The following is a 26,942-nucleotide window of genomic DNA, read 5'->3' on the forward strand; positions in this document are numbered from 1 at the left end:
CACTTCCTTCAATCACAGATTTCACTTACAACATTTGTAACTGTATCACTGATCAGTCACTTTTGATGGTCAATCTTGGATTACAGACAATTTTCTCAGAGGGATAAAATCATTTTCACATGGAATACCCTCCTTCGCATGACATTTTGGTGAGGAGGTATTGTACCATAAAGAGAAAACAAGGCCATGTCCAAGCAAAGAAATTTCACTTACATACCGGTAATATAACTTTGAAATAATCATAGGAATACTGAGTCCACACTTTCAATTTGAGTCTACACTTTCAATATTAATGTAGGAGGAAGATTACACAAGTACAGCATGTAGACAAAGAAAGCTTTTGGAAAGATTAATGAGCAACTTTCATTTAAATTGCCAACCTTGGTTGAGAGACATAATCTTGCACTCCACTTTTACACTTGATGCTATTAGGAGGACTTCAGTTGTTTATTACATACTGTAAGCAAGTTTTATATCCATACTGGCTGTACTTTCATAAGAAGTATTGTTCCCAATGTTCCTCAAGAACACAAAGTTTGCCTGAGGCTGGTTTGATGTACAAAGTAGCAACAAGCAATGCTTGCTTACTCTATTCAATAATACTATAATTCTTCTTCTTAGATATACACTGCATAAGGAAAAGAAGTTTGGAAAGAACTGAATACAGTAAGTCATTACTGCATCTTCAAAAGAAAAATCATCACTTAATTCGTGTGAACTGAGATATGTTATTGCCTGAGGTTAAAGCATAAACAGTTGGTGAGTCAGAAATACATTATATACATTGTAATGTGCTGGTACTGATTGATGAGCAGAAAGACAGTAGAGACTGGATGTTACAGGACAGCTCCTGATTAACCAGTCACAATGACAGTGCTCATTCAAACATAGTACATTTGTATGCTGGGTGAGAAAATTTCAGTCTACAAGACATGTATTCAACTAGCTACAGATGGATACTGCAGTACAAACTGGCATGAAGGCATGGGCTATAGTTTGACACTTGTCCCTGGCTTGGATTTTTTCTTTTCCAAACTGTACAATTTGTAGGCTGTGCTGTTGATGCCTTATTCTTTTCATTTGATCGTGTTTCTAAACACTACACTAAAAAAAACATTTGTGTGCAACCCTATCCAAACTTAAGATGGAAGGGTGCTGTAATCATTTGATGCTGTATACTGAGGCATGAGCTGTAGTTTCTTACCACTTTTGAGAAAGAGGTACAGACTGTACTGGAACAAAACATTTTGGAAAATTATATATACACCTGTATGTACTGTTTATCATACAAATGAAATAAAAAACAAAATTAAAAGGATAAGGAATTTAGTCACTTGCCTCATAGGGCAACCAGAAACCCATTATCATGGTCTGAAGACCACTGGACATAGCCTTCAATAGTGCAAATACTTCAGATTAGCTTGAAATTGGTGTCCTATAGATCTGCATGTACAGTGTATATTGAAGAAATAAAGTGCTTGCAGGTTACATTGCATGGATAGTACCTGAATAACTTACCTACATGTAGCTCAACATGCGACTGCAAGAACAACTGTTCATGACAGCTTTATAACCTCTGGTTTCATGACTAATGCATCAGCCTACAGCAGCGTAATACAGCTCTATTCTCGATCAACTCGGCTCCCCTTACAGCTAAAAAATACTGACTCTTTAGTCTCATAATTACCCTCGATGAGCACATGACACATATTGTAGTCATGAGCAGACACCAAAATTTTTCAGGATTATCATACATAATGTCTCACTGTCAGCATTGTTACATTTGTGAAAAGGTTTCCATGCATGGACAAATTAGCTGGCTTTTTTGTTGTAACTGCGTGGTACAAGTTGAGCCAAATGCCCCCTAATGTACTGCATAGCAATGTGGTCTTGTGTTTATTGATACAAAGTGGGTCACAATTCTGACTCTCTACGTGTACAAATGGTTGTACTTTGTACATAGGTTTAATCCCCGACTACAATGTAAGCACCAGATGTTGCACAGAACCAGTATAATATCCAAAATATCATAATTTTGAAAGAGTTATAAACATCTAGAAGTCGGACTATCAGAGTGCTTTTATTCATCATTCTGTATCTTGTCTAAGAATTATGAACATCTAGAAGTCGGACTATCAGAGTGCTTTTATTCATCATTCTGTATCTTGTCTACGAATTATCAATCTTAAAGGGAACACAAACCCAAAGAGCAATGTGGATTGAGTAAAAGCAGTAACATTAGTAGAACACATCAGTGAAAGTTTGAGGAAAATCGGACAATCAGTGCAAAAGTTATGAATTTTTAAAGTTTTAGTGTTGGAACTGCTGGATGAGGAGACTACTAGAGGTTATGACCTGTGGGAGGACCACAATATAAAGAAAATATAAAAGGAATTCCACAAAAATTCATTTTTCTAGCAAAATGAAAGAGTTCTTGACTAACCGCTTTCAGAAACCAGGGGGAATAAGTGCCACCCCTAACATATGTCACTTATGTATCAAGTTGATGGAATATGTAATTTTCATGAAAAATGAATTTTCATTGAATTCCCTTTTTATTTTCTTTATATTGTAGTCCACTCATACGTCATAACCTCTAGTAGTCTCCTTACCCAGCAGTTGCAACACCAAAACTTTAAAAATTCATAACTTTTGCATCGATTGCCCGATTTTCCTCAAATTTTCACTGATGTGTTCTACTAATATTACTGCTTTCACTCAATCCACATTGCTCTTTGGGTTCACTTTCCCTTTAACATACTACTGTCTGTATACAGTATACATTGCATGTGCATCAGTAATCACTGTGCAACCGTAAAGACAAGTCCACCTTCATATACGTGAACATGTGGATTGAGTGAATGCAACAATATTGGTAGAACACATCAATGAAAGTTTGGTGAAAATCTGACAATCCATTCCAAAGTTATGAAATTTTACAGTATCTGCACAGTCACTGCTGGATAAGAAGACTACCACAGTGTATGATGTCACATGCGTAAAACGATATAAGGAAAATAAAAGGAGAATTTCACAAACCTTTACTCTTTGAATAAAGTGCACATTTCTTCGACTTGTTACTGACGTATGTTAAGGGTAATATCACTGCCCCTGCCTTCTGAAAGAGAGAGGTCGAATGATCTTTTATTACATGAGAAAAGTGACAAAATGTCCAATTTTCTTTATTCTTTCTTTATATCGGTATCGTTGTACACATGTGACATCACAAGCTATAGTAGTCTTCTCATCCAGCCGTGACTGAGCAGAAACTTAAAAAATTCATAACTTTTGAATGGATTGTCCGATTTTCCTCAAAGTCTCACTGATGTGTTCTGCTAATATTGCTTTATTCACTTGACCCACAAGTCTATGAACATGAACTTGACCTTTAAGTCTTATTTGACTTCAAATGGTTTTCTTGCATTTTTCCTAACTTGAGTTACTATCAAATAGTAATAGTACATGTATGTGCACTATATGAACTGTCATAAAATCTGTAAATGTACAAAAATTCATACTACAGTGTACTTAGGGCAAACTACCTCATCTGTAGGCATTAACCAACTTTAAAGTCTAACCAATGAAGAGCGCAACATGGTTGTACTTGTACAATTTGGACCTACTCATTATGGCATTAATCTTGATTGCAGGCAAGCACTGTCCTGTCTACATTCATTCAGTATTCATGTGCTAACTGTATAGTATCTTTGGATAGAAGCATGCATAACAATTGTCATTCCTCACTGAGCGCATGTGGAATATTTACCTCCGCCGAGGGAGGAGGTTATGTTTTCGTTACCGTTTGTTTGTTTGTTTGTTTGTTTGTTTGTTTGTTTGTTTGTCCTTGTGCAAAATAACTCAAAAAGTAGTTAACGGATTTGGATGAAACTTACAGGAAAGGTTGAAAATGACACAAGTAACGAACGATTAAATTTTGGTAGTGATCCGAGAATTCTTAAGGGAATTTATGAAGGATTTTTGGTATTTTGACAGGTAGGGTCAATGAACTTGGGAGTTCAAGCTGCGCATTTTTTAGGTTTTCAAACGCGCACTAAAGTGCGTGCTCCAGTTTCTGCAGCTGGGCGAGGCGCGGTGCGTAGCTGAGGGTTTATGGCGTAACAAAGGCTTCTATATTGGGAAATCAGGCGATTTTTCAGCATGTATACCTGTGGGTACGAAAATCACTGATCTCTATGGAAGAGCCCAAAGAGCTTTTCCCCAGAGGTGGAGAGGAAAAAAGTCTCTTTGGGAAGAGCAAGATCATCGGTGGAAAGTAACTGCTTGGCGGAGGTCTGAGTGCTCTTCTAGTTTGCATTGTGGACATTTTCACAAATTGTGCACTTCACTGGACTGGTACAAAATAATAACATTTTGTCTGTACAAATATTGGGGTGATTCCAATTATTTAAAAAGAAATGGTCTCATCAGTGAAGTCATAAATAAGTGAAGCTCAACTGAACTGACCAAATTATTAATGCAAAAAAAAAAATTAGATTGCAGTATTTGGGGAATACACGTAAGGCATGTTTGCCTAAGATAGATTACAATAGAAAAAGGCATCTGGTCTTGTGACATCACAGTGAGCAATTGCCCTAAGTCCTGTAATATTTGTACCCTACTAACAGGAAGTCGTACTATGAATGTGTACACTCTGCTGCATCACTTGCATGCTGCATCCGCAAAATCATACGCTACATTGTGTTAGAAACCAAACTATCATTAAAGGACAAGTCCACCTTCATATATGGTTTGTGTGAATGCAACAATATTAGTAGAACACATCAGTGAAAGTTTGGGGAAAATCTGACAATACGTTCAAAAGTTATGAATTTTTAAAGTATTTGTGCAGTCACTGCTGGATGAGGAGACTACTACAGTGTATGATATCACATGCGTACAACGATATAAGGGAAAAAAAAGGGAATTTCACAAAACTTTACTTTTTGAATAAAGTGCACATTTCTTCGACTTGTTACTGACATATGTTAAGGGTAATATTATTCCCCCTGTCTTCTGAAAGAGAGAAGTCAAGTATTCCTTTGTTATGAGAGAAAAGTGAAAATATGTTGAATTTTCTTTATTCTGTCTTTATATCGTTGTACACATGTGACATCACAAGCTATAGTAGTCTTCTCTTCCAGCTGTGACTGAGCAGGAACTTCAAAAATTCATAACTTTTGAACGGATTGTCTGATTTTCCTCAATCCCTCACTGATGTGTTCTACTAATATTGCTGCATTCTCTCAACCTACATGTCTATGAAGGTGAACTTGTCCTTTAACTGTTACTGCGGGTTGAACACACATGCTGTATAAACCATAGGGGGTCCTAAATGTAAGCATGATTACCAAGGGCTTTGAAGAAATATGAATTCACAAAAGGTTTCATGCATATTTTCCTGCATAATCACGAAAGGTATGCATCTTTACTGGAACATCAATTGCTCATTTAGTGGCAAGTAATTTTTCTAGGTGTCCAAAAATGCATACTATACAGGTTTACTTGCTAGGAAGGAAAAACAACTACAAATGTATACATTGAATGCTGTATTTTAGTACGGTATAGTCATGAAAAATGCTTTTAATATTATAGTTGTATGTATATCTCCTTCTTGATAAACAAAATAAAACATTCTGTTCAAAGCAAATGAGTGCAATGACAGAATGACATAAATGTAACACAAATAATGTCAGATCACAAAAATACATTCATAAAATATTCATGCTGCAGGCAGCTTTTATTCTGTTAAGGTCACGAACATGAGCGTGCAATGGTGTTTAGTCAAGACAAGAAGTCTGGGCCTCTCAACATTTTGCTGCTCATACACAAACACAGGCCCCAGGCCATGTTGTAAACATGTTGTCTTCACACTTATCTCAAAATACAAGCGAATAGTATGTGCTGAGTCATCACACATGAAATAGTTAGACCTAGACACCATAGAGACAGAAATGACAGTGTATGTATGTGTTGCTATCATTAAATTTCCTCAAATTTGACAGATCATCATAATATGTTTGTTTCTTCTCTGTTATCATTTTAATCATATGCTGCAGATTTCACGTTCTTGTGTGGACGAAGGAAGGAAAGATACATTATGTAACAAACCAAGGATCTGGCCACAAATTTACATTTAAAGCAAGCCACCCATAATTCAACCGTAATGCTCTCCAAAATTTGACCACCACAACTACTGTACGTAGAAACCTATGGCACTGGTTTGACCGCACTTGCACGCGGTCAAATTTTGGCACGGGAGGTTGAACAGGAGGTCGACCCTTGGTACAGGTTCTATACACGTACTTACAGATACATGTAGACACCATACATGAAACATGGCAGACCTAAACTGAGTCTCTTCATGTCAATATGCAAACCCGGCGCTAGTGTACTTTTGCACCTCCTCATTAATTGATCTCCAAACATGCACAAACTCACTCTAAATATTCAATAACCAAAATATTTGCCTCTAAGTGAGATTCAAGTCCAGTAGAAATGAGATAGCCTCTGTTTTGACAATTTTAATGGTTGATCACAGATATTTCACTCTGCGCTAACTGCGTTGCACCGAAGCAGACAGCGTGACACTGGTTATATGAAACACGTTTATGGCACGGCCCTACGGGCTGCGAGCGCTGTGATTAATCTGAATGCAGCAATCTCATAGCAATCACAAGCAAGTTCTTCTATGGCATCTTTAAAAAAAGATTTATATGTTTTCCGCTTTTCCCTCCAGCTTGTACAGTTGTGCGGTAGCGACTGAGCTATGTTTGGGGTTGTTGTGTTGTTTGTGGTGTGTGTGTATATGTATGTGCATGTGTGTGTGAGGCTGTGCGTTTGAATAAAAATAAGGTGGTGAAAATGTGATATATAAAAATATAAAGAGAAAGGATGGGAAAAATGGGAAATTCATAAAAGTAGTAAAAAGGCTAACCTGGGAAAAATAAACCAAAACATTAATAAAAAAAAAATAGGAAAGCAAATACAAAAAGATTGAAAACAAAAATGCAATAACAGAATAATGAGAAATGAATCAAAACTGGATGAAAGGAAAGGTCAGTAGGAAAGAAAGAAAGAAAGAGAATTGCACAGGTAAAAGAAAAAGATGCATCAAAAGGAAACATAAGAAAAAGATACTTGATTGGAAAGAAAGGAAGGGAGATGGAGGAAAACATAACCAGAAGGAAACCAAAACAGATGTAGAACCTAGACCCTATCGGCAGAAAATGAGATTGAATAGGAAACAGAGAAAAAAAAGACAAGGGGAAGTCCACAAAGAAAGGAAGGAAAGGCAAAGTTAGGAATACCTGAATATTGAAGAAAATGGAAAAAAGAATCAAAGACAGAAAAGAAAGAGAAAGACATAAAGGTATGCATACACATATGCTCAAATGCTCTGTAAAACCGTTTCCGCACGAATTAATTGAAGAAAAGGGAAAAACAAATTTTAGCTTTTCAAAGATTCCATAGACAAAGCCACTGTAAACGCTACATTCATACCAAATGATCACCCCTTGCTTGCAAGTGCTGCACGTATTCGTACTGTTCAAATTGCTTGTGTGCAGAGCAGCATTTCAAGCAATTGAGGTTTTCCTACACTTGCAAAACCGTTAAAACGTAACTTGTATCTGACTTCGGAGACACAGATGCAATTATTTAATGTTACTGAATAACTAAGGTTTGTGCATGTTTAACGGTTAGAAATCATTCGAGGAGGAGGAGCGAAAGTACACTAGCGCCTGCAAACCCCAGTCTGTCTGTGACTAAATGACTTTCTTCCACTTCTTCACTACCCATCCACAGTAAATAAGCCATCTCCCGGCTGGCGGCTCCCCATGCCCATGCATGCATGATGCAGTGTACACTGTCACTGTATGAATGTTGCCTCGTATGGTCGGTAGTAGGGCCTACTTCCACTATTACTAACTTAGTGAACTAGTGTACTCGTTCTGAGTCGTAGCTGCTCCATGGAGAAATGAGAATATTTAGAATCTGTTGTAGGTCAATGGAATACATGCAGCAAAGTTGCTTTTAGCCAATCACATCTTTCAGCAGTGTTTGTCTCCCTGTTTACTTACCCTTTGCCTGACCATTGAGGTAACGATTTCTTTTATGAGTGGAATGGAGGGATCCCCGCCCTCTGGGGGGATCTGAAAATTTTCTCGCACGAATCCGATTTGCACCGCAAACGATACTCCGTGAACCAAGCCCGGTCGGGTTGTTGGTGGTTGGAGCGGCAACTCTTCGCCCATGTTTCTCCTTTTATCGACAAACAAAGAGGGTCCAGAATGTGCAAGCACTACTTCTCCAGGATACCTGTTCATTGGCACTCCATTTTCGCGATCAGGGTGCGGCGTAAGACAGAATCGGGCACAGCAGATGAGCCAACATCCATTTCAGTGTTCCCAGTGCTTCTATCAGAGTTCCGTCATTTCGCTGAAAATAAACATGGCGCGGGTCACGTGACGCGAGAGGACGACGATCTAGGGAAAGGGGTCAAGGATCGCAGAAATGTTCGGACACGACAATTCGGCGCGACTTTCCAATTTAAAATTACGATTTGTGTGGCTGAGTTTTTCTAGTCTTAAAAATTAATTTGGGGTACATTTCCGGATAGACATGCACATCTGAATGTCTTTACACAGACATTAAAAGCCAAGATGAAAGCAGCTGAAGGCGTCGACTGATGACTTTTGACATAATCATTCAACAGTTCAGTTCCCAAATATTTGTCCTCTCGTGATTTTGATGGCTTATTCTTGAGCCATTTTTTTTTTTTTTTTAGGAATCCCATTTTCAATATGAATTAAATGTATGCTCATTGGTCACGAAACTATGTAGGCCTAATAATCCGAACGTTCAAGTTGTAATATATTTAGTGTTCTTCCTCTTAAGACATTTATTTTCTAGTAGGCCGATAGGCCCTACTTTGCCACAAGACATAATTAAAGGAAACAGCATGTTATCGTTAGATATCACTGCATATCGTCATGCTTCTGGTAACTTTTTTTTTTACAAAGGCCAACTTTCGTCATTCAAATCAATGCCACAGCACATAAAATCGCCAAGACTCTCTTTCTCTCTGTTTTTTTTTTAAAAATCATTACCGATGTAATACAATAGCAAATGAGTTTTAACATGAAACAAAAATTGCGATCAATCTATGGATGACCACGCGCAAGTGAGAGTTGGGCGATTCATGTACATCGTATAACATAGCATGCGACAAAGTAAGTGGCGGATGATGAGTAGGTGTACTTCCTGTTGTCCACACAGGGACCAGTGACAGGGACTTGAAGAGGGCGACACCAAGATCCAGGAAGCAAACAAAGGGGCGTGGCCCATTGTCATTTAGGGGAAGTCCCTCCTTTCCTTTTGTTATTGTGCGCGCTATGATATCCTTTTTCGTATTTCGTGCTTTCTATATTTTCTATACTAGTAGTTCATATTCTGATCGCGACAGGATTTAATACGAGTACATAAGACAGGAGAAGAGTAAATTTCTGGTGTTTATCGGACAATTTCTCCCAATATGTTCTTTGCACTGTCAAGAAATCATTCTTTCAACTCAGCTCAGTTTCAGTTTCATTTTGATTTTACTTGTCCACTTGTAGACCGTACATATAAACAGAAATACACGTACACAAATAGGCCTACAGAATGATAATGACAAAATCAGAGACTTATAAATTTACTCGTAGCATAATATAGACATAGGGGCCTACAGGTACATGAATGGAAATGACATAGGTGAACATTTATGTATTTCGAGGTACACAAGTGAAGGAGACCGCCATCAATAAGCAGTATGCTTGACTGGGTTGACGACCTCGGGTAACACGATCCATACAACAAAACCAAAACAAAAAAAAAATCAAAAAATCAAAGTTTTGATTGGAACTGAAGGAGGAAAGACAGATTTTAAAAAGTCACTTCAACCCCTACCAGAGTGCAGTAGATGGAATGCATTAAGTTAAATATAGGACTACAACAAGAAGAACAGAGAAGGGGATACCTGAAATAGAAGAGAGACAGTGGTCAAAGCATTGGAGATTTCCCCCCCCCCTAATTGTATACAAAGAATAAATTATTGTTACCTATAGGGATTCTATATTTTGAGCCTCAAAGAGTAAATGATAAAGTGGGTAACAGCAGTGGAGATATTACTGAAATATACAGTACAAGGAATTAACGACTCTGATTATCTGAAGAGTTAAATCACACGTATCAGTGACAAATATGCAAATAGGCCTATAGAATGCAGACAGTCATACAAAGAGACAAGTTATTGAGAAGGATGGTGAGAAGAGATTTTGTCATCAGGGAGGATTTTAGAAGAAAAGATTTATAATGTGTTGAAAGAGAAAGTTACACAAAAGCAACTGCGGATAAGATCACTACTTAACTAACAGACAACGATTGAGGGAAAAAATGATAGGGTGATTTAACACAAAGGGAATAGCTTCAGCTGTTTAAAGGCTCATTCTCAACATTATTAAAAATCAATGGTTCCCGATTTCCGCTTTGTCGGGTGAAATGAACATTCATTAAATGTGCGTGTGTGAGGTAAAATCAGCGTAGATTCTGTCTCCTTATAGTATATAATAAATTATGAGCTTTTTATTGATATAATATGACTATCATTTTTATTACCAAATATTACCATAATGATTACAATTTGTATATGTTCCTTTGTGGAGTTATTCATTATGAGCTCCCTCGTGGAGACATTATAATGTATATCTAATAATGACATTTGATTTCCTTAAGATCTATTATGGTTTGATTGATCAGCATTGTCTGGGGGCAAATCATATGTTTGATAGGGTCCCATTTTTTGTCTCTCATATTTTCTTTAAAATATGAACAACGCGTGTGTGAGCTACTTGCCTGCAACTATAAAGATTAAGAAAAGGAAAATGCACTAGTACCATTAACGAATGCGCTTAAAACCATTTTATCATAAAGCACACGATATACTTGATATTATTTTTTTTTTCAAAGCATATGTAGCATAGCGGGTACGTTTTGGGTTCATGCATGGGTCATTAGTGTTCCATGGTTATGAAAAGACAACTGTAATGTGCCATTATATATACAAAAGACGAGAGAGAGGAAAAAGTGGTCGGAAGATAGGGGAAGAAAGAGAAGGAAAGAGAGAGAGGGGGAGAGATGTTGTAAAAAATTATGTTCGAGGAATGAAGTAGTTGTGTTTATATATTTTTTTTAGTAGGCTTACCCTATATCATAAATGTATTCGTTCTAACAGGTTAAACAAGCAAACAAATTAGGGTTCCTACCAGTGTAAAAGTTTTAAAAAATCATCAGAGGGACGAAAGGTTGAAACAAAAATGGAATGCATCCTGAACTGGAGGCAATCCTTGGACTAATCCTATGTAGTGTTATGCGTCAATTCTTGTTCACTCGGCTTTGGTTTAGATCAACAGCTTAATTATTTGTTTCACAAATATAAGTTAATCAGAAATGGACTCTTGTCCTTAAAATAGATTGACATTCTTTCCCAATGGGAAAACAGTTTGCATGCGTAAGATAAAGTACTGTTATAATGAATGGATTGAGAGAATGATTTGAAGGACATGAGTAACTAATACGACAATGAGCTTGTCAGTCTTTGTTGTACTACTAGTGTCTGATGCAAAACGTGGACGGAGAAATAGGAAGTTTTGAAAATATGAACTTTCTCCAAACACAAAATATCTAAAATAGATATAGCTAAAACACAGAGTGAAACATTAAGGGGACATAATCGTTCAAAATTGATGATTTTGCTTTTTTTTTTAAATGCTGATTTCAATATGATGTCCTCTCTTTACGTCATGTATAGTGGTAGAACAATCCCAAGAAAAATAATGTAAAAGTTATATCACAAACTTTTAATTGCCTTGACCTGTTACTGAGGTACTGGTAATCATGTAAATGTGACAATGTTCTCTTTCGATGTCTGTTTAACAAATAATTGTTTCAAAAGTGGTATTGCTGAACAGCCTCTCGATTTTTACAGTGTATATGAAAACGAATGAAGTAAAAAACTGACTAGTGAGTACACACGCTGTCTGGTAAACGGAGCATCACAACAAAACTCCAGAACCGTAACCCCAGTACGTGTGTATCAAAGAGAATCTCTATCTGCCGCCCTCATTGATAAGACCTATACAGTCCCCATGACAACGTTTAGCGAAATTTTACTGCGAGTCGGTCACCTGTTGTGAGCATTCATCATTTTTTTCATGAACTGAGTATGTAGGAAAACAGGACGGAGATGGCAAAGACTGTTACAATATCTGATGATGTAAGTTCCAATTACAATGCTTGTTAATTAGTTTCATTTGTGAAGGTGTTATCTTTCATATTTGGCGTTCGGTTAGCTCACTGCAGCGCACCCGGCCCCGCTGCGACCGCAGTCGAGTTCAGCATCTGCTGCACGCCTGTCGATTGCATGTTAGTGCTCACTGTGCTGTGTGATGCACTATGCTACTCTCGCTGCGCGCTGCTGCTGCGAGCTGCGTCTTCTTCGTGATCGAAGTTGCCAATAGTGGAATAAATGTGTCTGTTCTCGTCACAAGCTCATATTATAGTTTCGTGAATTGTTTCATTGTTTATTTCAGGCATCAATCGCTGCCGCAGGCAAATGGTTCTGGAAGGAAGAAACCAACAGCTTGGAATTTCAACCAAGGTTTGTTTTGGGTCGATTATTCGTAGCGAAGGCGAACTTCTGTACTGCGTATATATATCATGCAAGCATTGTGAGCGGCAGGAATGCCTTCGTGGTGTAGTGGTTATCACGTCTGCTTTACACGCAGAAGGTCCCCGGTTCGAACCCGGGCGAAGACAAAATGTTTTTGCCGTCATTTTATTTACATTTATAAGAAAGAAAAAAAAAAGGAAAAGAAAAAAAAAAAAGATGTTCCACAACATTAACAGTATTCTTAGAAAATAACCTCTCAATACTCGCCTGTGTGTTTATACTTTTGTACAGCAGTGCATTTAGAATTGAACATCCATAATTAAGAAAATTATTTATTTTCCTTTTTTTTCTTTCAAAATAATGAAAACCAGGTTTAGCTAGTAGAATACTATAAAGTGATAGCCACGTATATGTAGTAATGATGAGGATAGCAATGATATTAGCAGTACGTAGCAGTACTATTCAAATAGCAATATAACTAGTACTGAATAGAAGAGATCTAGTAATAGTATAAATAATGACAAAATATTATCAAATACGCTCATTGCATGAGCGTATTTGATAGAAATGAATACTTCAAATATGAAATTGAATGACAAAACAATGAAATTGGCCGGGAAAACCTGTAGTAATGATGATAATGATACTATTCAAATAGTAACATGATTTATGAAAATTATGCAAGCAATAATTACATTGTTATCACTATCAGTTATATTGATTTCATATTGTTCATAATATCAGTAGTGACTGTACAAGATTCTATGTTTTTATTCTATCTATGACTAACGTATAAGTTATTAAATTCCTAATAGTGAAATATCGGAATATGGATATATAGTATACGAGGCCAGATTTTGTTTTATTTTCATTTTTTTTTTTGCCTTTACAAGTTACATGTTTTGCCGAGGATATGTGTGACATGAACTTCAGTTTCACCTACAATGCATTATATGTGGTTGAACCATGAGAGTGAGATTGTTTTAAAACATGGAAAGAAAAGGTAGATATCTGATTAAATGGAATTCATTTTTATGTGTTTCATTGCATTGCTGCACATTTTTTACATTGTTATAGTTACAATATAGAGGGACCCCAGATTGCTTCCAACTAATGTCATTCTGAATCATAAGAAAAGAACTTAAGTCTGACAGGTTCATTTTTCAGATTCATTGGATTTGAATCATTTATTGCAAATAATACACAATTTCATGTCGTGTTGTAATAATGACTCATTTCATTCAAGTCATACAGTTGTTATTATGGAATGGCTAATAGAAGATATCTTTATCATGCAATCATTTGATGTAGTAATGTCCATGGTATAGAAGAAGAAGAAGAAAGAAGAAGTATACAGGCCACTCCCATTATAATGAAGTCCTCAGGACTGGCAGTTTTCTTTCGTCATATATTTAAAAAAGAAAATACAGCCGAGCAGGCAGTTATTCAAAGATTTTAAGGGACCCCAGATTGCTTCCATTTTTCCATTTTTACAAGAATTTTGTGATAACCATGTTCATTATGGTAATAGTGCACTTATACAGATGTACCAGCACTTTCACAGTGATTAATGTAGTTGCTGTCATGTTAGTTTTTTGTTTTCTTTCTATAATTCTGTGGCAGTGCAACACAGCCCATAGATCCAAAAGATAAGAAGAATCAGAGGAAGAAAACTCATGTGTTTGGAGATACAAGCAAGAAGGATAGGTAAGTACAATGTATAAAATATAACAAGGAGATTAGAGACTTATCTGTGGAACTTTTACAATGAGCTGTTGTATCTTAAAGGTCCTGTTTACCTTTGGGAGCGGTGATTTAAAAAATGTTGAAGATATCACATTTGATGCATATGTGTAGGCCAGTTGTATCACAAAAATTTTTTTAAATAAAGTGTAAGATATGAGGAGATATCACAATTTTCTCACTAAACCATAACTGTAGACGGTTTAGTCTGAAAACATTTTTATTATAACTATTGTTCACATTTTGTACATTTAACAATACAGTGTACTTAACACCGATTATACTGGTTCAAATTTTTACATTGGTTGTTGATATTCCTGACTCACATTTTAAAACTCTTTTGAAGCTCTAATGCTGGGTTTTTGTATCATCCGCAAATGGTAAATTATGCCTTTAAAGTTCATTTGTCCCTTATGCAACCTTGAAAATCAGATTCCTTTCATAATTAAGCTGGTACATTGAGTGGTAGGTAGTTCAGACCTTTCCTCAAAATAATAGAAATTGGAAACTTCTTGATGACAAAGGGGGAAACAGTACCGCAGATTTCAAGTGAATTTATGCGGACCTTGCAAAATTCAAACCATTTTTCTTGATACAAAAGGGGGATTTATTCTCAAGTGATATCAGGTTTGTTTTTCATTTCTTTTTAAAAATCTCTGTGGTGTCTTGCTGTAAGGTACAATTGTATCATACACAATGTAGGGAGACATTATTCTTCAACCATGCAAAGTTTTGTGACATTTATCAAAAGGATGTGTGACCTTAATACGTAGTTTCTCAAGATTCTCTTTTGCAGGGGTGACTTTGCTGTAGGAACTATTGTGCTATATAAATAAAAGGATTGCTGCAGGTGGAAAGGAATTTACTGTCAGAGTACACAAAGAGTTATAAACTTCCAAAGATAGCGTAAGGTTGACAGTGCCTGGTCTTTATTTGATCAAATGTCGGTTAACTAATATAAGATTAGAAGTTAACTTTTGATTTGAAACAGGTGGAAATCATATCTGGGGAAATAAAGGATCAATGATAATTCTGTGACTATTATAACCAAGAGTATGTTAATTGATGTGAGTGTCTCTTCTAAACATGATGGCACTTGAGAGTCATCTCTAACTTCCCAGAAGGGCAGGTGAACAAAAATATTTATAACAACATACCTGGTTCTTGAATGAGAATGAAATTCAACATACAAACTATTAGTATGGATGTCTAAAAAACGACAACAAACAAACAAGCAAAAAAAAAACCAAACAAAAAAACCAAACAAAAAAACCCTTTCACGCCATAGTTAGAGCTGCTATATGAAAATTCAGTTCAGTGAGCCATACATACTAGATGTTTTCTGCTGTGGTTTCATGCACCATGAGTTGCTTGTTTTTATAATTCTTAAAATTCTCTCCAAATCCAGGGCAACACCAAACAAATTTGATGGGAAGGGTCAAGGAGGGACTAAAGGCATTCAGGGAGGCGGTATAGGAGCAAGGTCAGCCAGGTCCAACAAGGCAGAGAAGGAGACCTCGGTCACTTTGCAGAGAGTCAAATGTAAGTTTTAGCCAAACAAGTATAGTGATGGATGCACAGTGGGTGATTTCAGATTCGGTGCTAGTGCTAGTGCTAGTGCTATCTCAGCACTAGCACCGGCGATAAAACCGAACTTGAAATCACGTCGGTGTTGGGAGTTGACCTCAAAATTATGATGTATGTCCGGTTGCTGGTGCTGGGCTCGGTGTTGAATGTCGTCTGCTGAACCGAGCTCCGCCGTTTGTGTTAGCGATTTACGTTCTTTTTCCCTATTGACTAACACTAGCCCCTAGGGATTATCATTTTCGTCATTTCAAGTTCGGTGCTGGTGTTAGCGTTGCTGTGCGAAACCTGCATTCACTTCCATTATAAGATGCACGTTTTACGTGCAAAGTCTAAATGCTAATGCAGTGGTCGCCCACGTAACGTACACAAACACTCTCAACATGGCTATATAAATCTGAGCATAAGAGCAAAATTAAGGTAATTGTGATTTCGAGAAGAGATGAAATTTGTGGTATTTTAATCAGTCTTCCTCATTATGTGTCCAAAACTAAGCAGTCATGGCTGCATCTTGTAATATTTGCCTGTAGTCACGCGCAACAATTTTTTCGTCGCACAATTCTCGCGGACTGCGCGGTGGTGCTATGCTAGCACCTCGGTGTTGGGATAGATAATTTTGATCGGTATCACTTCGTTAATCTGACCGCCGTTGTTGGAGCTCGATTTAACGCAGTTATTTGGGAGCTAGCACTAGCACTAGCACCGCACTTGAAATCACCCAGTATGTCTCACTGAATGGACTTATGAAGACTACATGAAGTCCACAAAGTTTGCCAATGTCTCAACTGCATATGTTTTTTTTTTGTTTTTTTTTTTACGTGAAAGTAGAAGATGGACAGTGGCCAAGTGTTCATATGAAATCTCTGATCCCAGAGGAACAGTGCTTATAGATTTGCTGTACTGTAATGTGTTGGCAAATTTTCACTATCATTTTTTTTTTCTCACTAGTAATAACTTGCAATGTGAATTGATTTTATTCCTTTTTGAGTCAATTAGATGTAAGTGTTCATCAGCCTTTCTGCCTGCTGTAAGAGATTTGTCAGCACTGACTTCTCATGCTCTTAGTTATCTTCCCTTTTCAAATCACAAAGTCAATACCATTTTTACAAAATAACTTGCACTCTCTAATTACTTCAAATTCTGCATTTCCTGAACTATGAGAGAAAAAAGCAGTGCATTTAATTAGAATGATTGAGCAATGATAAATGAATATATAATTCAATGCCTTTGTAGACATAATCATTGCTATCCGTTGATGTATAGCTATTATGTTCTGTTTTGTTTCAGCTGTTGCTCTCTTCATGTTAAATGAAGTGAATTTCCCAACTGACTCCTTTGAGATGTGCTTGTATGAGTAAGTATGGGAGCAGATTACAGTAACCTTGCTTGAACTGCAGATATTCTGTATAGATCCAAAGATCTGCCAAGCAGATTAAATATACATCCTAGATCTATAATGATGTGGTATTGAAATTATGCAGAAAAACTTTAGAAAGTCAGTGTATGAGGAATTAAGACATTTCATTTGGTGATGTGCTTGCATATCTCTCATGATAAACCAATTTAGATTGTGCAGGCATAATGGAATAGAGTAAAATGATACCATTTCTCTATTTATCTGCTTTCAAGTAGTGTGTTTTTCTAAAATTAGTGTACCAAATATATAGGATTTTTTTAATGCTCTCTTTTTTTTATTTTGCCTGTAATCCAAGTTTTGTGTTTCCCAAAAGTTTTCAAGATCCAAGGTAATCCTAATTGTATTAGGTTTGTTTCTAAACTTCCATGCTTTTAGAAGTGTACATGGTGTGTGCATGCCTTACGGTAGGTTACCCCAAGAATCTGTGTTGATATAACAGTATGACTTTAAGAATGAGACAAAATAAAGTCATAGTCTATCTGTGACTCTCTACTAAAAAATAGAAAACCGCTTTGCATTTGCAAATTGTGTGCATTGCGTGTGAGTCACTGTTTTCCAATTAATGGAAAGTCACTGTATGAGAAGACATGTTTTAGGTAATGTGCCTGCATAGTCTTTCATATTGACTCCATTTAACTTGTGAAAGCAAGTTGCCAAGTTGCATCATTTGCAAAAAAAGAGGATTTGTATTGCATTTGAGTCACTGTGTTTCAAGACTAGTATTTTTATTTAACATTTCCTCATTTCTACTGTTTGTTTTTGTGATGTTTTCCTCAAATTCCAATACATAATCTTTTAATGCCTTTCTTTCATAAGGCTTGGACAATTTGATGAGTTCCTGATTGGTCTGCTGAACTATTTTGCCAGCTATTTTGACAAACTTACCTTGGAGAAGAAACCAAAGCAAATGACAACGTAAGTTTTTAAATGTGTTTCCATAGATCTTGGAAAAGTATCATTTGGATCATCATGTGCTTAATTGTTAAAATAGCTCAAAATCAAATACTTTAGTGACCTTACCATATTATGCCATGACAGGTTCGATGCGAAGATGAAATTCAGTCAAGTGCAAAGTGAATGAAAACGTAAAGGAGAGTTTGTTGCTCTGTCAGTGTGTTTATAGTTAAGTTTATCCAAAAACTAAGCCTTTTTACAGCAGGATTTTTATCATTGAAAATCCATGATGGTTACCTGTTATAAGGAAATTTCTCCTTATTTGTCTGTCCATGCCGGTATCCCTTCAAATCAAATATATCTAAAGGATATGAGAGATAAACTTGTGAGATGTAGGACCCTGCATCATTGCCAAGAATATGTTACAAATATTTGATAATAGTTTGGTGTTGCCCTTGGTTCTATAAAGAATTATGTATAATAGATTGTACCTAAGGTATAATCTTCAGATTTTGTTTTACATACACAGCGTAATTCAGTCCACTTTCCTACATTCTCTGTATTCGTAAAGAAATTATTATTACTGTACTACATGTATTTTTCAAATGTTGGTGGTATGCTTGCATATTTCATATGATTTATACGATTGCACTTTCTTGTGATGTAGGGAGCCAAGTGCTGCTGAGCAGGAGGCCATGGCAGAAATCACAGAACGCATGGATGTTGCTAAGAGGCATCTTGCACAAAGTTACTGCATTCTCATCCTTGGTTTGGGCCTGCAGGAACATCATCACATGGGTAGTGGCAAGTATGTATATGAACCAGGGATCTAGTAGCATTGTGTCCAGTCTGTAGAATGTTGCTGTAAGGGATAATCTGTGTCCATATGATGATATCTTATGTCAAAAATTAACTACATTATGATTCCATTGAAATACAATCCACAATCTTGAAGCAAAGCTATAAGAAATATAAAGCAGACAAATCAGCCATAACCCAAAGTTTATAATGATCTCGGTATGATGTAGATTTAAAGTCTTACACACATTTCATCCCCATTTGCAGTAAAAGGCAGTCTTCAACATACAAAGACAGAGAGATATACGAGGTGAGTCATAAATGCTATAATTTTCTGTAGTCAGCTAATCAAAAATATACAGTATGTCCAAAAAAAAAAAAATTACAGTCAGACTTTTTGCATTGATAACTTTAAAAATATTCAAACAATCTAAGTGCTGTTTCAGGGTATGAAACTATAACTTGTCATGTACATCTTGCAGGAAACCCCATTCAATTTGGTTCAGTGGTTATGAAGAAATGTGGATCTTAGTAATACTGTACATGTAATGGGTCCATTTCTCCCAAGTTTAGCACTTGGATGCTCCTGGCATCCATATGAATGAAAATGTTTTGTTCACAACTAACAGGGCAATGATCATCTTGATGAAAACAAAAGAGAAAAAGAAAAGAAAAAGTCAAAAAGGAAGACCTCAATCCAGTCTTCAATGAGTTAACAATTTCATATCTTTCTTAATTATTCATTTTCACATCTCACTAATGTTTGCAAAACTCAGAAATTTGCATCCTTTTTGATGTAATTCATTTCTCATTTCTTTAGTTGAAATGAAACAAGTAGTCACTTTTTCAAGAGATTCTTGTCAGAGAACGCAGTGAACAAGTTGGTATTTGTAAGGTGTGCAATGAACAGAATGGATAAGGTGTCTCCTTTACAAAACTTAGAGGGAAGGGACTTCTGACGTGCTTTACAAAGATCCCCATTTGTCTGTGGATACTGAAGCAAATCAAGTGAGGTTTTCTTCAGGATGTAGTAATAAGTTAAGTTTCATACCCTAAAATTGCAGTTTGATTGATTCACTACTTTTAAGGTTATCATTGCAGAAAGTCCGATTGTAATTGAATTGATTGAATAATGATCTGACTGTAAGTTATAATTCATTGTCATCATGGTGCTGTGTGCTCTTTAGGTGTCATTTGATGAGTAGTATTATTTTCTTGAATATTCTGTGTTCCAAGTTATTTGAATGAGGTAAATTTTCTGCAGGTGATAAGAAAATTTCATTCCACCATACCAGAGAAATGTTTGATTTTTTTTTCTTTGCTTATCCGACCTTTTTTCAGACATTGTACAAGTTCTGTGTTTATCTCGTCTGGCTGGTTTTCCGCAGAAAAGATCACGACCTCATTAACAAAGAACTCGGGAGGTGAGCTGATTTTACAACGTCACAAATTTATTGTCAAGCAATGTGAGGTGGATGTGATAATGGTGCAGGTTTTTTTTTTTTTTCCTTTTAATGTGATGTTTTCTGTGTAGAATGATTTCTTTTTTCTAATCCTTTCAGAAGAACAATATCCTGTAGGTAGAGCTTAGATGTATCTTTAATTGAATCCATTATTTTATGCTTTTATCGATTTTATTGTTGTGTTTTTACTCTTACATTGGTTAATGTAAAAAATATGCAGATCATTTCTCCATTTCGATTTGATTTGACATATGCTTTTGAATAATTTCTCTTCAGGATGATGTGACTTTTGAAATATCAGTGTTCATGCCATTACTTCTACGAATCTACATTTTGGTCCTGTGTTTGTTTTGTTTTTATGTCTTATTTTCTAGAATATTTCTTGAATACATAGACGCATTTAACCATTAACGTTTCTATTATTTTCTCTCCCCATGTGACGAACTAGGGTATTGCGGTCAGATGTCTTCAACCCAGCACTGAGGATAAAGAATTCCCCCGAGGAAGACAATGAAAATGATGAGGAATTGGCCAGGGACATGTTCACATTTACCCCAAGCATCACTCCAGCAGAAAGGAGAAGAATCAACAGGTATCAAAGTGGCTATTTATTACATTATGTGATGAAGGTCAGTGGATGCTGTGTGCTTGTGTATGAGTGTGTATGAATGCCTTCAAATGTGGACAACTGAATCAGCAAGTATGCTTTGTTAGTTGATGACATATGTACACTCAGTGAAAGGTACTTTTATTTGATGAATCTCGAAGCGAAGCATTAATCCGAAGTTTTCTGTCAGTCAATGTCACATTGGCTTGTTGTTTGCAGGATTCATTTTACAAATAGCATTCAGATGCGCAAAGTCAAAAGTGTTTGGTAAAAGTGTGTAGATGTTTCTATGCACAATTGAATGTTACCTCTGAAGTGGTACATGTTTAAAGGCGGATACCTATATAAAATCTTAGTACATGATCACAATACTGACATTCCTTTTAAACACTATATACACACTCACACATAAAAGAGAACAAAAACAAAATAAAAACTAGACAAAATGTGGCCATCAGTGCTTAAAGGGATGATGTAGTATTAGTGGAGATGAGGTTTTGGCTTTTAACTTTTTGCAAGATACCAAGAAACCACTTATGGAATATTACAGAGCAAGCCATTGTAAAAGGAATTCAAAGTGTATGATATGATAAAAATCGTTTTTGGAATGGCTGAGACATCCCCCAAAACAAAGTAAAACAAAGCGATTAATAAAAGGCGGGTCTCACCTTTTATTAGAATCGCTCTGTTTTGAATACCTCAGCCATTCAAAATAAAACTAATTTTCATCAAATAAACGTTGAATTCCCCTTAGAATTATATCCCCTATTGGCATTTCATAAGAAGTTTCTCATTATCTCACACACACACACACACACACACAAAAAAAAATGCTATATAGAAACCTGAAGTTAGGTCTCAACCAAAAATAAACCAGCTTTAACTGAATACATATCTTAGTTCAGAATAATTTGATGTTATTAAGCTTTCCGTCAAATTCCGTGAAACTTTATATATTTTTTCAAAAAGAGGAAAATGGCAGAAGTAGTGCACTATGTAGTTTGTGCACATTTACTGATGTATTTCTTAACTAGTGTCTATCATATTATATGTATATTGTCTGTGTTAAATTTAAGTTGATTATGCTGCACCTGATCAGAATGTTAACCTCTGTTTGTATAGGCCAGAGAATGTTGAAGTAAACTAACTTGATGACTTTGTATTCCTTCAACAGAGACAGGCCCTCAATTACAAGCATAGTCAAGTAAGTGATCAACAACCTTTCAACAGTCTGTCATATGATGATGTTGTGGAATTGTTTTGAAATGACATGAAATGAAATATAAATGTAACTTATCAAGACAGTCTTGCAGAAGTTCTTTACCAAGATTTATTCCTGGGTTTTTTTTTCATCAGATTCTATATGATATGATAGTAACATGAAGAATATTTATTGCGAGATGTGTGCCTGCTTTTTGAGAAGTTTTTCAAACTTGGCATTGTTTCTTTATTACTTATGTGTAGCAACTTCTCTTACTGCATTGAATATATTTGGCATAAAGAATTTGGTATACCTGAAATAGCAGTTTGACTGGCATGCTATCATGCAAATAGATTAAAGTGTAGAGCGAAATTTCAGATGTATGATGGGATATCATATGCAGGTTCTTTCCATTCATGTGTTAATGCTGCAGTGTTGTGAATTTTACTTGTATATGTTTCAGAACCAGGTCTCCAGTGCTGAAATCCGTACTGCCTACACCCAAGGAGGCAAATGAGTGGTTGTTTGGGAAGCTGACACTAGATTCCTCAGGGTGAGTAACAGAAAGACTGTAATGGAAAGTAACAGTGTACTTCTTGTCAAATGAAACGGTCTAAGATTGAATAAGAAATATCACAAAACAACATATTAAGGAAACAAGGCAAGTGCCATAATGTGTCTCGCCAATTCACGTACAAGAAATTGTACGTGAATGGGATATAACGGATGAAAAAAGAGATATAACAGATAAAAAGAGATATAAAGGAGTAAAAAACTTTTGATCCATAGGTCCGTTTGTTACCAAACTTGGATGGTACATGGAAAATAACTTTTGATCCATAGGTCCGTTTGTTACCAAACTTGGATGGTAGATGTCCCTTGGGGAGTGGATGGTCACCACAAGGGCAAAGGTCACAGGCAGGGGTCAACAAACTTTTAGAGCCCAATGTTAAGTTTTTATGGCGCGTTTCTATTATGGGTCATAACTTTTGATCCACTCCATTTGTGACCAAACTTGGATGGTAGATGTCTCTTGGGGAGTGGATGGTCACCACAAGGTCAAAGGTCACAAGCATGGGTCAACAAACTTTTAGAGCCCAATGTTAAGTTTTTATGGCACGTTTCTATTATGGGTCATAACTGTAGATCCATAGGTCTGTTTGTTACCAAACTTGGATGGTAGATGTCCCTTGGGGAGTGGATGATCACCACAAGGTCAAAGGTCACAGGCAGGGGTCAACAAACTTTTAGACCCCAATGTTAAGTTTTCATGGCGCGTTTCTATTATGGGTCATAACTTTTGATCCATAACTCCATTTGTGACTAAACTTGGATGGTAGATGTCCCTTGGGGAGTGGATGGTCACCACAAGGTCAATGGTCACAAGCATGGGTCAACGAACTTTTAGAGTCCAATGTTAAGTGTTAATGGCGCGTTTCTAGTATGGGTCATAACTTTTGATCCATAGGTCCGTTTGATCCAAAATTGGATGGTAGATGTCTCTTGGGGAGTGGATGGTCACCACAAGGTCAAACGTCACAGGCATGGGTCAACGAACTTTAAGGGCTCAATGTTAAGTTTTTATGGCACGTTTCTTTTTTGTCATAAGTTTTTACTCCTTTATATCTCTTTTTATCTGTTATATCTCTTTTTTTATCCGTTATATCCCATTCGCGTACAATTTCTTGTACGTGAATGGGCGAGACACATTATGGCACTTGCCTTGTTTCCTTCATATGTTGTTTTGTGATATTTCTTATTCAATCTTAGACTGAACAATTAAGTGTGAAGCATCCTGATGTGTGACAAAAGTTGAAATTATGGATTTTTATTTTGTTATTTTGTTATTTTTTTTTTTGGGGGGGGGTTGGTGTGGGTTTGTAGATGTCATTTCTGTCACAAAATGCAGATATCGTCGGTTGAGAATGATAAGGGCGTTAAGTTCTCACAAAACCCATAGTGTTCGAGACAACTTAACGCCCTTCTCATTCTCAACAGACGATATGATGCCTGGTCTTGGGAGAAAACCACTTGGGAGTACTAGAATTGTCATGACTGAATGAATTTTTGCTAACCTCCTCTGTCACATCTGCATACTCTACCTTTGGATGCAGTGAAGTGATTTTTAAGACACTTTGTACAATTGTCATCCCCCTCCCCCCTCCCCTCCTCCCACCCCTTCATCATTCAAGTCTCATAAAACAGAGTACCACTTTTGCAGTTATGTGCAGTGCTCATGCTGTGCTAAATGTTCCTTCTTTTTCTATCTGGATATGATTCAGATAGAAGCAAGTCTCAAAGAAATGTTACCATAACATTAATCTCTTGTCTTGCTTGTTTGTGCAGAAACCAATCAGTGCCAGCAGAATCACTTCAACCCAGGGGCAAACCAGCATTTTTCAAGAAAAAGTAAGTGAAAATAATCTAGATGACATATCTTCATACATTAAAAAAAAAACCATACTGATCTGTCTGTCATTTTCTTGCCTGATGTTGACTGTGTATACTGCTGCACAAGTATGCATCCCAATTTTTGATCTTTGCATTTTCAATGCTAAACAAGAGAGAGAGAGAGAGAGAGAGAGAGAGAGAGAGAGAGAGAGAGAGAGAGAGTAGATTGTTGATTTTTTTGTTGCATTCTTATTATATTTTTATATTATTAGGAATTGCACATATACACCTTGAAGACTTTGTAGAAATAGGAATGGGAATGCCCAAACTTTGTTTGTCAAAAATGCAGCAATAAAAAGGGAGGAAGAGATAGTTCTGAAAAGAAAACAAAGTACATCAGTGATTATGCATCGTTATGGGAATAACGCTTTTATTGATGATTGATTTCGTTTTGCCTGTCTCATTTCATCTTGCAGTATCGGCATCATTGGAGAGCCACTGAACCAGTTCAACCCTCAGACGCTTGCCCCTGTTGGGTCCGAGCAAGATGAGGAGGCAGAAGAGGATCAGTCAAAGCGGGAGTGAGTATAGATAGTATCCTCTTGCCACACTTCTTAGTACACTCCAGCACAAGGGTGCATATAGGTACCTCGCATGCAACCAAAATATCTGGAATTCCATACAGTGAATGGTTCTGTTGAGTTCTGTGTAGCAAGAATGTATGAAAGACAATGCATAAGGAGTTTTGATAACATCTGTGATTACTATATGTGTAAATACTAATGATCACAGTCAGAGACTCCAACCCGAAGCACCTTCTGATCTGGAGATTCTACCGCCTGAGACCCCTATCAAACGGGAGACTCCAACTTGTTGTGCGCAAAGCGCACAATACGAGCACGAAGTTCCTTGCGGTCTAGGGTTCTAGATGCTCTCTCGTGCTATCTAAGACTTATTTTTCAACATACATTGAAATTAAGTAAGAAATCATTTCAAGCGGGAGAAATTGAATCTCCAGCGGGAGGACGGAAGATCCTGCAAAAATGGGCTTTCGGCGGGAGATCTCCCGTCGAAAGCGGGGAAGTTGGAGTCTCTGCACAGTGGTTCTTTGCAAAATTTTAATGCTGTGCTTTGAGCTGAAAAATAAGCTATGCACCTAGAAATGTATAGGTGAGATTATTTTCAAAGTGTGATTACATTATCTAGTCGAGCACTAGAGTGTATTGACTCGATAATATTAGTACGCTGTATGTCAGTTTAGAGCAAGCCTGCAACATCTGTTTCTCACAGCTTACACACAAAATTTGACAAATTTCTGGGTTTGTCTTGTCTTTTATCATTATTACAGTGCTGGTTTTGCTGGTACACCAACGAAGACGACGCCTTTGCAAGGTGGGTATACTAATAAATAGCTCCAGCCAGAGTAGCTTGGTAAAATAATTTCTGTTTTGATAGAAAGTGGCTCAACATTGTACATGATGGCTGATTCCACTAGTTATAATACCGTATTGTTCGAGTGAGCAGAATTACAGCAAATTGCCAAATTTTGCAGCGAGACTATATGCACTGAAAGTTATGAGCATAAGTAAGTGTACTGTTATGTGGGCCTCCTCCTTCTGTTGTTCTTTATTTTTTTAAATTGTGGTCCAGAGAGTGTTTCCTGTCAATTCATCGGTATATCTCTCTTTTATATTTTTAAAGCTGGAGTGAGCCGGCAGCTGACCTCTGTTTCTCAAGCCACAGATGTCTTTTCAGATGATGAAGACTAGAAGATATTATTACCTGAACTCCTGTTGCTGAAACCACTCATTTGAAGCAGTCTTATTCTTCAGGCAAAAGATGCCTTTGTGCTTTCTGACATACATTGTAAGATGTTTTTGATGCCATAGTACATGTAATTGTGAAGTGGTGTTATCTTGTTGTCTTTTTTAAAGTGTTTTTTCCATCCCCATCGCAATAAAAAGGCAAACAAAAACTACTCATGCAAGAATTTGAGCTGAAAAAAAAAAGCATGAATCTGAAAGATTCCTCTTCTTCTATGGTACTGGAAATCTCACTCAATTTGAGTTTGAGCAAGTCATTCTGTGGACTTCCTAATTTAGTGAGCTTATTTCAATTGGTGAGAATGATAAGGGCTT

The 26,942-nt window shown here is 36.7% G+C and overlaps 2 protein-coding genes and 1 non-coding gene across 3 annotated transcripts in view; 2 read left to right on the forward strand and 1 right to left on the reverse strand.

The window, feature by feature from the left end:
- Positions 1 to 8,424, reverse strand: part of LOC139723559 (serine/threonine-protein kinase D3-like) — an 81,539-nt gene extending 73,115 nt beyond the window's left edge. The window contains exon 1 of the mRNA XM_071634799.1: positions 8,079 to 8,424. Within this exon, the coding sequence (XP_071490900.1) occupies positions 8,079 to 8,324 (246 nt within the window). The 5' untranslated portion in view covers positions 8,325 to 8,424. The remainder of the gene's footprint in view (positions 1 to 8,078) is intronic.
- A 3,856-nt stretch (positions 8,425 to 12,280) lies between these two features.
- On the forward strand, positions 12,281 to 26,573 carry LOC139723525 (protein phosphatase 1 regulatory subunit 36-like). The gene is made up of 16 exons (XM_071634763.1): positions 12,281 to 12,310; positions 12,627 to 12,694; positions 14,330 to 14,413; positions 15,858 to 15,991; positions 17,321 to 17,387; positions 18,267 to 18,365; positions 19,012 to 19,152; positions 19,410 to 19,452; positions 20,484 to 20,566; positions 21,054 to 21,197; positions 22,387 to 22,416; positions 22,877 to 22,966; positions 24,760 to 24,822; positions 25,281 to 25,385; positions 26,153 to 26,196; positions 26,506 to 26,573. The coding sequence occupies exons 1-16, from the start codon at positions 12,281 to 12,283 to the stop codon at positions 26,571 to 26,573; spliced, it is 1,293 nt and encodes a 430-aa protein (XP_071490864.1).
- On the forward strand, positions 12,780 to 12,852 carry Trnav-uac (transfer RNA valine (anticodon UAC)). The gene has a single exon. It is a non-coding gene; the product is annotated as a tRNA-Val (tRNA).
- Positions 26,574 to 26,942: the final 369 nt, after the last annotated feature.

Source organism: Diadema antillarum, unplaced genomic scaffold (genome assembly GCF_040938485.1).
Source record: "Diadema antillarum isolate AM-2024a unplaced genomic scaffold, OU_Dant_1.0 scf00000192, whole genome shotgun sequence".
NCBI lineage: Eukaryota > Metazoa > Echinodermata > Echinoidea > Diadematoida > Diadematidae > Diadema > Diadema antillarum.